Source organism: Echiichthys vipera (assembly GCF_963691815.1).
Source record: "Echiichthys vipera genome assembly, chromosome: 22".
In the NCBI taxonomy this organism is placed as follows: Eukaryota; Metazoa; Chordata; class Actinopteri; order Perciformes; family Trachinidae; genus Echiichthys; species Echiichthys vipera.
This window is the reverse complement of record NC_139847.1, coordinates 13,647,123-13,659,930: the sequence shown is the minus strand read 5'-3', so window position 1 is coordinate 13,659,930 and position 12,808 is coordinate 13,647,123. Positions and strand designations below refer to the sequence as shown.

Sequence of the window (12,808 nt, the reverse complement as noted above, 5' to 3'; positions counted from 1 at the left end):
AATACACCAAATTTTTGCTGGCTCCACATTCTCAAATTTGAAGAGTAGCTGCTTTCTCTGTTTTATATTTTTTTCATTTTAATATCTTTAGAGTTTGTCAGTTAGACAAAACAAAACATTACGAAGATGCCATCATGGGCTCCAGCAAAATGTAATGCATAGTCTGGCTTAAGGCAGGGGCACATAAAACTGACTTCTAAGAACTAGTGGAGACAAAGTCTGACTGTTGTGCATGTGCCCTCACATCACCTGGGTCTCGCCCAGAAAGTGCCACTTGAATGACGGATGAGCTCTGCGCCTGCGTGAGTACTGCACCAAGTGCCTTGGTCCTTTGCCGCATCACTGTCGTGCCAACAATCACGGTTAAGCAACCCTGCCATGTAATATTGCTTAACTGGAATACCAACAGGATAGCACAGAACAAATCGTATTCACCATGCACAAGCAAACAACCCAAACAATTAAGCTGGTAAGAACTGTTTCGGCTAAAGAGCCCAATGACTAAAAATATAACATAATCTGATATAGCAAGTTTGTCGTTGATCTCACAGCCTCTTGTCTTCAGCCATTTGTTTACTTTTACTTTCCTCACTTCTCTTTCTCTTCTTGTGCACTGACTGAACTGCCTATAAAAGTGATTTCTCTCACCAGCAGGCCGCATTAGGGGGACAGTCAGCCTAACTTTGACCGATGACCGACCAACGGCTTGGTGAGTGCCTGCCTTCCCCAGATGTATAGTCCTGAAATAAAGCCTGATATCCTGTGCCCCTTCCACTATTTCCACTATCTTTTTTGCAAGGGCACTGTTGCTGCATCTGGGGTTTAGCACCGCTTTGTGATTGGTTTAAAGTAATAAAAACAGGCTTGGGTCTGGCTATTTAAAACTAGTGATGGGTATTTTTGAGTGGGTGGTTGGTTGACTGATTCAGGTCCCGCCTGTTCTGGTGGCACCCGGTAGTTGCCTGATGTCTTCCCGATCTTTATTCTTCATATGTTTTTGTACCCTTATATTGTCATTCTGTTTCTCCGTAATGTAATTTTACTTTTGTTATTTCTGTCTACCTTTACTTACGCCGTCCATTTCATGTCTCTCTATCCTGGAAGAAGGATCCCTCCTCTTTCTTTTCCTCCAGTTTTTCCTTATCCAAATCAAGTGTAAGAAAAGAGGGTATTGTGCACTGCACAGATTGCAAGTAACTGAGGCAAATTAGATTTTGAGCTATAAAAAGAAAATTGACAATGTTTCATTATTATTTGACATTTTGTAGACTAAACAGATAATTAGCTAATCACAAAACTAATCAAGAGACTAATTGATAATGGAAATAATAATTAGCCGCAGTTCTAAAAGAACATTTTAAATATTTTTTTTTTAAATGTTGCTAAAAGGAAACAAGTGAATTCTGTGTGATTCTTTATCGGTTCAATCATTTTCTTTATTTGCCTATTACTGTTCAGGGTCACAGGGGTTGGGATGTATCCCAGCATGCACTGGGTGACAGGAAGAGCCACACAGTTCACCAGTCTATTAGCTAATAGCATTGACTGTTCAGAGCACATACACACACAACAAGCACACTACATGATACAATCATTCTTGTGTATTGAGAAATAAAGATTATGCAAACTACAAAAGTTTGCATCACTTATGGCTGTATTCTATGTTTTCATCCTCCCTTCAGTGTGTACGATTACAATAATAACTGCACCCCTCAACAACAGCTGCGAAATTCATAATAAGAAGTAACACTGTGTGAAATTCAGAAAACAATGGCATCATAATCAGCACACAGTTAAACATCTCCCCCAACAACCAGAGCCATTATTAAAAAAGGGAACAAATCAATCATTACTGAGTGTGGCACCCCACTTTCATTAGAAAATCATATAGATTAAATGTTAATCATAGCTAACTCTATACCAGTGGGCTTCTGCCAAGATGACAGATGGACCATTAATGAGAATAACGAGGGGATCTTAGTCTATACACGGATATGGAGATGCAACAACAATCATAACACCACACTTGGCTTCCAAAAAACTGTTATTTAGACAGAAATAGAGGAAGATAATCAGTATGCACATGCAGAATAGTGTCTTTCCTAAAGTCAAAGAGTAGGTGTAAAAAAAATGAATGAGATCACTCCAATGTGGATGCAGACGTGTTTTAAGATGTTTTCATAGTGGGCTCTGCCACAGGACACTGAGGGAAATTGGTGGTAACACCTGTCACACACATTCAGCATCAGATATTAGCATCCGTCTCTTTTACTGGTCTGTGAGCAATGAATAATTACTCTTGTTTAAAAATCTGCCTATTAGCGCTAACCAGGTTATATTGGACATCTGTCTCAGAAAGCTGACTGATATAATTGGCTGCCATCATATCGCGCTTCACTCTATAGCAAGGCGTACCAGCATGACAGGCGTTGAGAAGCGTTGCTGCCGCTTCGTGACGTAGCTCCCACATGTCTCTTTCACAAGTGAGTCAAATGAAATTGCACGAGATGAAAGTTGTGGCGAAAACAGAACACATATGTCCATGTGTGGCGCTCAGTGGCATGTTATTGGCACAGTGTTTTCATCAGGTCTGATAACATATGTTTAGAACTCAGGAGGCTTTGGGCAGGAGGGAATAGAGCGGCGTTTGAAGTCAACTGCCGCATTAAGCAGAGAAGCGGCACAGTTGTGTGGAGATGCTCTCTTGTTCAAAGGGATGGAAGGAACCGCTCCGGGGAGCGTCCAACATCAAGAGCTGACCCCGGCACTGTTTCCCGCTACCTTCTGCCATGCGTCCCGCCGCCGTATGCTGTGATTCCCAAAGACCGGCAGGCCTGTGCCATCTGGCCTCACTTCGGATTCCCCGGACACATATTGGGAATCCAAACTATGCCACCTCCCTGTCTCTCCCTTCCCTCTGTGCTCTCTCCCTCTGGGTCGTCTCTGTGCCTCCACTTCATCCCTGCTTGAGTGTTGGCTCAAGTGGAAGGGGTCTGCTCTCCAAGTGATCCCAGTTGCCCTTTTCCTCTTTAATCCCCTTGTGATGGGATCCAGTAGGAGCCCTTTAAATTCAGTGGGAAGCGGTCGATAGTTTTTAAAATGAAGGAAATCCCCAGAGGGTTCTCCGCCCAATGTAGTCTGTTTCTGATGTAGGGTGCTTGGCTCATTACATGACCTTCAGACTCCTTTTTTCTGATCTTGCTGCTCTAAACTAGACTAAAATGTCCCTCCACCTCAGCCATAAATTCAAGATTCATACAACTCAGTGCCTCAGATTAAGAATCTTATGCTACACATTGGATTGCTGCTACATCTACAACTTTCCAGTCTGCAATGCTTTTACAGAGAAATACAAAGAAAGAGGAGGTTCCAGTAAGAGAGCGGTGGTGAGTTGTACAGTATGTTCTGTAGCACTGCCACAGATTTCACACTCTTTTTGTGTGTCTCTTTTTCTTCCTCTCCTCTGGGAGTCGTCTCAGTGGGGAATCCGATTCCCTAATAACTGGGGAATCAAAGTTGGACAGCACCACTGCTGAGAATTATAAAGGGAGCAGTGGAGTGGCTGGCCATTCATTCATCCGGGCCCATTACAACGTATACCAGATGGACACTGCACGTCACTGGGTGACATCTCAAGACAGCCGCGGTCGCCTGCCTTCCCAGCTTGGAAAAGATGAAAGTTATGAGGGAGACGGGAGGCAGGTTGCGTCAAACAGAGACAGATCTGATCAACAACTGCACAGAAATGAAATCAAAGTGGTTGAAGCATGTGGTGTGGGGCATCTGGTATTCTAGCAAACAGAAGCTAGCGTAGCTGCCAACGCTTTCGGGGGAGAGTTGCCTCCCCCGCTCAGCGGCCTCAAGCCAGTGGAAAGGGTGCTGCTGTGTTTTAAATCCACAAGAGGTGTAAGGTTATTGGTTGTAGGGGGGGACAAGACAGGCATGTGTCAAAGGTCTTGGGCTGGTTTCAAATCAGGATTTCATGTTTACATGGTACACACATAAGTTCGTAACACAACAAGTCTAAACAGTAGCTTATTTATTCAAAGTAAATCAATAGCAAAGGTGACATTAGGAATGTGTGCTTGCTGGAAAGAAGCCAGTACATCTGCTTACATCCTGGGCCACTTTTCTTATCTGCAGAGGGAGCCAAGATCTGATAACAAATGGTATTTTGGTTTGTTTTACATCAGCAAATATTACATTTTCATACCAGATACTCTTTGTAACAAAAAGCTAATTACAGTATCCCAACAAATTAAAGCAGAGTTGATGTAATGTGGGTTTATGTGGTGTATAATGACATTATGTATGGTGTATCTGTGTACATCTGTACATCATGAGTAAAGAACCTGTCAAGCCCCCCTGGCATTGATTTTACATTTCATACTACTTCCTGCATAGAGCACTGTGAGCATCTGATCCCCTAATCTCAGAATGCCAGCTTTCAGTCAATGTCATCTGCCAATGAGCTGCAACCAGGCGCCCATCCTGCCTCTGGCACCAGAACTGCACCCATCCAGCTTGTGTGCGCTAATACCCACTGTTGCTAGGCTACAACGGGAGGAATCAAATTTAGGTGGCTTCCACAGCTGCGCTGTACTGTTGTGCACCAAGGGATATACATGGCAGCGTTCCCAGTATGCACCTGGATGGAATGAAACAGGAAGACGTGGAGAAGTCTAATCTACTAGATACAGTGGTGGCTGTCTGCCCTGCGTTTGTCCTGAAAGTATGTCCGGAAACAAGAGGAAATCACATTTCACATTATGGATTTTCAGGGTTTTTTTTAAGAGGCCTTGCACTGTTGACTAGGTAATATCATGTGTTTTACTGACAGGAAGGTCAGTGGGGGGATTGAAAGTATTGGGTTGGGAAAAGTGGGATTTTATCTGGAAACTGTTAGCTTCTGGTCTGATTGCAAGCACTCTTTAAAATGGTGCCATGAGGTGTTTGAGCCACGTGATAAACAGAAACATATGTCATTTAGCTGGAGGAATCTGATAACACAAATCTAAAACAGTCCCGTTTCCCTACGGAGTCCTAACGCTGCTACTTTTAAGCTTTCACTTATTGTACTTTACAACTATGCTGAGAGCTTGTCCTCTTTTCACCACTTCATTGCATCACTGAATGCTCTTTGCTAAGAGCTGTGAAACAATAGAGTTTTGAACAACTGGCTGCAAACAGTCTCTGCAACATGCCAACAACCATAAAGGGCTTCTCCACAGCTCACTTCCTGCATCTTAGTTTTAATATAATCAGTGAGTCGCGCTGCTCAGACATTGTTAATTCACAGGGTTCACACAACTGTAACATCTTAACAATCATGTTTCGAAAGAGTTGTGTGCCAAAGGTTGAATTATTAGATCTTGGAAAACATGCCAGGCTGACATGAACAAGACACTTGTGAAAGTCATCAAAAAGAAGGCCTAGTTGAGGGGAAAATGTGAAAAATAATACATTTCGGGTTGGGACTTAACTCACCATAACTCATTAATCGAACAAGATATGTTAACTAATGAGCTTTGGAGGTGCTTATTGGCAAAATTTTACCTATTATACTTTTTTTTAAGGTTCGAACATGTATTAGGTGTTTCTGCTAGAACATTTTTACAGGCTTTAATGTTCAAAAAATACTTTATTTTTCTCATACTGCCCATGGCTGCTGCACCTACTTACCATCGGTCTGAGAAGCTCTGTTGTAGCATATATCTCTTTCAGACCTCCTCCCGAAAAGCCCAGTCTGCTCTAATTGGTCAGCACATCCTGGTCTCCATTCCGCTGTTCCATTCTCAGTCTCTGTACTACTGCAGATGACTAATTGCAATGGAGTTTCGTGGGATTTTGTAATGTCTAAAATCACCAATAAAGTCTTCTAAACCAAACACCAGACATGTTCCAGGGGCAATGTGATCCAAAATTAGGTAGAAATGGACAGCATAAGCAACCAATTTTACAGCTTTGTCTAGCGCTAGCATGTAGCTACATGTAGTAAACAGTGGACTGTAAAGGAACATAGCAGCATTTTCTACTGTCAACATAACAAATAAAGGCTTTTAATCCAAACACTACACAAACGGACATGTTAGCAGCAACGTGATCCAGTGGTAGCAATAAAGTCAGATCTGACTGCTGGGTGCACGGATGTATTGCAAGCTCATGTGTAAATCCCCGTTAGCACCCTATCGACTCACAAGCCAGGTCCCACTATCAATACAAGACAGACATTTCAATAATATAATGTTACTTACAGCTTCTGAGTCATCAATATGGCTGTATAGATGGAAAAGTCCTGTCTTTTAGCATCAGCCTAGCCTAAAATCCTGCCTCATAGTAGTGAAGTCTCCTGATGCGGCTTGCTGTGCCTGGAACAGATGACCTTTTTTGAAAATCTGCAGAAGCTTTACGTCAGACCGACGAGAAAGCAGAAGGGATGCGTTTAAGGCAGTCTGAATCCTACACGTGTCCCTTATTATTTGAAACTTTGGTCATGTTTAGCAGGAACATCCAACATTATAACTATATATATGACAGAAAATAAGGAAAAGCATAGTAGGTCCACTTTAACTTTTGGACTGAGCCAGGCTAGCTGTGTGCTAAGCTAAGCTAACTACTGTTGGGTGTAACTTCATTTAGATTATAGACATGGACAATAATCTTCTCATCTTACTCTCAGAAGGAATGCCAATGAGCATATTTCTCAAAATGTCAAACTATTTGGCAAAACATTATGTGTATTGAAAACTGAAAAAAAACAAAAAAACCCGATTCTGCTAGACGTTCATCTAAATATAAGAATTGAACTTGGCTCGACGTACACTGTCTACATACCTGAAGCTAATTTCCGTTGAATTCCTTGTAAAAGCCACCATCACTCAAGTTTGACTCGGAGAAAGATTGAAAGTGAACGCAATCAGTGAGAGTGTATTCCAATTTTTATTTTGGTAATCCTTTCACGTGCAACTTCAAAGCTGGACTTAACCGGTGGGTGGAGAGCAATCGTTTAACACAGGCTGTCAATGCACACTAATAAATGCACAAATACACTTTAATTTGAAAAAGGGCCAAGTTTCTGGACATTGGGATCCACCCACTCCTTGGATCCTTCTTTGCTGTATTTACTGCACCCACTCACTTTACCAAAAACCTCATACTGCATCTGCATTGTGCTACCAAACAATTATATTTGCCTTCATCTCCGAAGTACATCAGGAGCTATTAGAAGCTGCATATTTGACCAGTATTATGTAGGTTTATCCCTTAAAAAGAAATCCTTTACCTCCTCTCGCTCCTAACAGATGCCAATGCCACCATGTTGCCAGCACTTCCAATGGCAGAGGAGATGACAGGAGCTGCCAAAAAATTCAGTCTCCTTCAGTAGTGGAGACTCAAGCCATGTTCAAGTGCATCCTCTCAAGGAAACTCAAGGGGTTGTCTTATATGTAAAATAACTGGGATATTAAAGTGGACATATATGACTTAATACGCAGCACACATGTGATTCATTTCCTACCCTGTTAATTTGTCTCTTTAACAAACTTCAAGGAAGAAAATGAGCTGACCTAAATGTGACCCTTTCTCTCATCTGTCCTTGTACGTAGGAGCGTATTTGTTCGGTGGAACTGGATAAAAATGGGCAGGTGAAGGAGAGCTGGTTGAGGCAAGCAGTGGACTGAATTTTTGTTCTGTTGGGATTGAAAAAAGTTATTTCCATTATGTACTATGTATTTTACTGAGAATGATCTGGAAATGTACAATTTTTAGGTACTTTGAGAGCCCAGCTCATTATACAGTAGTGTCCATAATTACTACTTCCTCTCAGACATAAACTCGCATGCATTAGCTTTTTATGCTATTTTATACATATACTGTGCTACATGTTAAAGGCAAATAATTTACCCTTCAAAAATGTATTTGACATTTTTCATTAAAAAAATCACATATCATCTCATCAAATATATTGTCATAGATATACAAAAGAATACAGCAATATATAAAATACTTAAGAATAGGAATCCAATATTATAATATATGCTCCAATGAGTTATTTTAGTTGCGATGCCTGTGCGTTTAGTTCATTTGAATCTGTATTTAAGTAAAACATGAATGCAGGGCTTTTAGCTGAGGAGTGACTGCATAAGGATTCATGTCATCCAGGGCCACATCACCTGTCTTTGGTGATGCAGTTTTTCATCTCTCCGAACGAAAAGCTGGAGATAACCCCAACTGCAGAGAAGTCGTCTTAACTTCATTAACAATGTCTCAAGTGCATGCAGTTTTTCGCTGCCAAATAAAGTTGATGCTTTGATAAAATACCCTAATCAAATTATTTCCTTATTTAGTGCTATTGCAAGATCAGAGAAAATTCTGAAACCCAATGTTCAATTTTACTGCATATTGTCTAATGGCAAGTATACAACAACTCAGCTATCGTGGGGGTTAGCGTTGTTATGATTCTTTTTTTTTAATTGATTTTTATTGGACAAACAATCATGAGCCATCTTGGCATTCAGTACATACATTAAAAAATAAATGAAAATGTGCATCAAACTAGACTGAATGTTGTTGGAAGGATATAGACATCACTGACATGCGATTACTGCAGTTGGAGGGCTTATGAAATCAAATAGCTATATATTGCCTGTGGGAACTGGCATATCTGAAGACAAGCTTCTCTTTCCCACACACACACACACGCACACATGCATACAAACACTCAGTCTCACGCCCCATGTGAACACTCATCTTTAACGAGGGGAGAGCTGCAACCGTGCGTGATTGTTTTAGAGAAGCTGCCCTAAAGGCACGTTATCGCTCAATGTGGGACTCCTTCTCTCAGTCATACGTCCCCTCTTGTTGATTGTGCAGCGTGGATCAGCGTCAACAAAGGCATCATTAGAGGGGCTTTGGTCCCCACCAGGCCTGGGCTAATTATGAATGGGGGGCCCGGTAATAATTCAAGGGTCCATCGGTGCAGCTTGAAACTGAAGAGAGAACTTCACAGATTCAGTGGTGGCGTGTTCAGAACCATCTGCCTCCATTTCCCAGCCACCTGCCTGAAGATCTGACCGACGTCAGCCACGAGGATGAAGCACCCTTACACACAAGAGAGAAGCGCAGGAAACATATGGGATTTATACATCGCTTTAATGAATGATTTGCAGTGGTCATTAAAAGCTTTGGACAATGACTTGGTTAGAGAACGATGGTCTGCCTGGTAAATGGTCGAACAATTGTTAATGTTGCATCTATTTCAGGGTCTAGAGTTGGGTTATCTCTCTTCTCTCACATGCTGGAGCTCGAGAAGTGGTCCCCACTCATCATATATAAATACATATGCAATTAGAATTGTGAATTTGGAGGAAACATCATTGATAGAAGGATAGGAAAAGTCTATGTCTATGTGGTAATTCCAATGAGAAAAAAACCCTCAAATAAAGATTATAAATCATCTATTGTACACTTTTGCATTGCGCTGACTACTGCTGTGTAATTGCTATAGATTCATAGAGGAGTGATCATAGTTTCTGCCAGAAGAGGGCAGTATCCATTTTCTTAATCACATCTCAAGTGATTTCCCCCTTGGCCAAAGCAAGCACAAACATTGCTCCAATTCCAAACCACACAAAAGAGGGAATTTGAAAGTAAACAAATGAGCCCGATGGGATGATCAGAATTCTCAGATTCGCAGCACAAACTCTTTTCCCATGGAGCGGGCTCATAATTTCAGCCCAGGCCTCAGATTTATCTCTCAGCGCTAGATTCAATTGGTGGCAAAGCTCTGATTTACAACAACTCTCAGATTTGACGTCTTTAAAAAAACAAAGAGGAGACAGGTTGAAAATAAAAACGCAACTTCAGGAGGATTATTTATAGATGCTGAGAGTGTATATTGTATCATTTTACTGTCAGGTCAGACGCTGTAGTAAGTTCAGTTAATTTGAAATGTGAGCCATTTGGACAAACTTGAGCCATAAAGTATTCATGAAATCATGAGCTGTAGCATAAAGTGGGGCGGCTGGAATGCAAATCAAGAATATGGTTTCTCCTTCCAGATGCTGATGAATAACATGGTCAAGCGTACAATATGTGCAGTGGCATGCAGATATGAAAAAAGACCTGATGAAGTTCAAAATTGTATTTTTTTGAAGTTCACAGAGTTTGGTCATTATAAGCGGTAAACTATATTCTCTTAATCTAAAGTGAACATATTAAGTGTTACCAGTCTGCCCAGGTCACTCATTAGTATGCAAGATCTAATTTGGGCCTCCACATATAGGAGTCTTTTCTGAATGGAGCAGCTAATTTGAAAATGATCTAGAGTGGCACACAGCTTTTGTCAGCGATGATGTCACCCTGTGGATTATTCACGCAGCTTGCAAAGAAGGTTTCCCAACGATGGGTTCACTACTAGCTATACATGCTGCCTCGGGGCAATGAATCCTTTCTCTTTTGTTTTATTTTCTCACACCGAACCACATGGTCCGGGCTCAAATGCAACATTTTACAAGACTGAGAGACTGAGTGCTGTTTGGGACCTGAACACACGCTGTTCGGATGTCTGCCTCCGAGAGCTGGTCATATTTGTGGCTTATAATGCAGCGCTGCGGTAAGGATTTGCCTTCCCTCTCGGTTCCAGAAGCAGCAAGCTACTGATTGTGAAGAAAAGGGGAGCTGAACACTGAGTCACAAAAACACAGGGCTGGTTTTGATCTGGATTCAATGGCCTGGAATAACTGGCCCCTGAAGAGCTCTTGTGTCAAATGGTATCTGTGACAGGGAACAGAGAAGGGGGATAAACATGCTGCATTTAACATGTGGACATAACACCTCCCCCTCACACCATCTGGAGGAAAACAACCTCATCTTAAACTATAAAAAAAAAATGTTATGCATTCATAAACGTTAACTCGTCACAGATTCTGATGCAACAACTGCTTCTGAATAGGCTCCATTTCTGAAGGAATCGTTGCAACAAAAGAAGCTGCTGAAGCTACAACATGAGCATCAAAATGTTCCCCTTTAACAACAGGCAGACTATCGTTCTAGCAGTCAAGACGCATCGACAAGTTGGCTGACTCCTTTCTGCTTTGAATCGTCCTCTGCTTTGTAATGTGAGGGTGTTTGGAGGCAGGTCAAAAGGCCCTTTCAACCCAAGTCCTCACCTACTTCCTAATGAATTCCCAGGGTCCATCAACCTGCAGGCGCTCCCATACAAGCTAACCAATGATTACACCTTGAGGGGGAGAGGGGGCGGGTGAAGAAGGAGGAGGAGAGGCTGGTGAGATAGAGCATCCCCAGTACACACACATACACACACACACACACACACAACCACCACCACCACTACCATCACCCCCCAGATTGGAGGCAGGTGCAGCAGCAAATCAAGCCTCATTAGCTGCACCTTCTGCTAGTGTATACCGTGGACAGATGGAAGCTCGCCCTCACATGTTACCTCACATCAGATGGCAGTTGGAGGAGCGTGGCTCGGGGGTAACAGGGAGGTACACTCGCCCCCTTCTGCCAGCACTACTTCCTCCAAGCTACAAGATGCCCCTAAGCACTGATCTTGCACCGGAATGCTCCTTAACCCTAATCCTACTGGCAACTACCAGTTTCCAGAGAATATCTTGCATCAGATCAGTTGCAACTTATTCCCCATCAGACCAGGCCCTGGTTAGAAAGGTGCATTCCTAGCCCTAGGTGGAGTCATGGACTTGCAAAGGCCCCCGTGGCTGTGTTTCTGCCGAATCCATGTAAAAAGAGCTGGGAGCGTGAATGCGTTAGTGCGCAGGCATATGATATGCTAAAACACACTATGGGGCCACCAGGTAAGCGACAGAGCCTCTACTGCAGAGTATCATGTCACCCCCTTGTCCTCATGGCTCTGACACAAGATCCTGAGCAGCTAATTGAGGTAACGGTGCAATTCATTGGTGCCGGGCCCAGTGTCAACACCTTCTTCAAGGTAACAGCCGATTTATCCCCATCCCGCTAGGGACGTGGGCAAAAGGTGTCAAGGGGAGGCCTTGTGCAAATTGATGGTGTCTGTGTGAAGAGAAATATTGTCAGGACTGGATGGGTTTAGGATGTTGGAATTTCCTGTTGAGCCCCAGGAGGTGTCGTGGGTCGAATTTAGTGAATCGACTGTGAAGAAGGATGCCCACTTGACAGACAGCAACCTAATCTAACAACAGTTTCACTCAAACCTCAAGCGAGAAGGTTTCTGTTTTTAAAAAAGTATAACAAAACTGGACAAAGACAAGAGGCATGGCTTCCAGAGTCTTCCATTCAAGGAGAAACAGGTCACAGGACTGGACAGTGATTAGAATGCACAGTGCATTAACATCACAGGTAATTTTAAGTGCTTAATCCACATAATGAGGTCACGCCCAATTTATGACTCAGATAAGTGGTGTTTTGGCATGTCATTATGTATAATGAATCAAAAATCCATATTATTCAATTTAGATGTGGGTGTACATGACTAAACTTAGGTTTAGGCTTGTAGGGGTGGGGATAGGGAAATTCTTACTGGTGTTGCACTAAGAATGAGGGCAGTGGCACAATGGGTACTTTGTCTAGACTTGGCAGCGAGCAGAGGGAGGGGTCACTGCGGTGGGAATGGAGCTGCGGCATTAATAAAATTGATCTTAAGTATTTGGCTTGGCAACCTCAAGTTTTGGGGCTTCGACCGTATTAACCATAGCAGGGTATTTATTCCTTAAATTAAGAAATTGACTCTTGTGATGTGATGTGTTAATGTGTCTCATAGCTGCTCTAATCTATATTTTTATATGAA

The 12,808-nt window shown here is 42.4% G+C and overlaps 1 protein-coding gene across 1 annotated transcript in view; it reads left to right on the top strand.

The window, feature by feature from the left end:
• The window catches only part of LOC310963969 (B-cell scaffold protein with ankyrin repeats-like), a gene marked incomplete at both ends in the record, with an annotated part of 40,100 nt that extends 32,421 nt beyond the window's left edge, over nt 1-7,679 (top strand). Inside the window, one exon of the mRNA XM_083936926.1 lies at nt 7,605-7,679. Coding sequence (XP_083793052.1) covers nt 7,605-7,679 — 75 coding nt within the window. The remainder of the gene's footprint in view (nt 1-7,604) is intronic.
• Between the last annotated feature and the right edge of the window lie 5,129 nt (nt 7,680-12,808).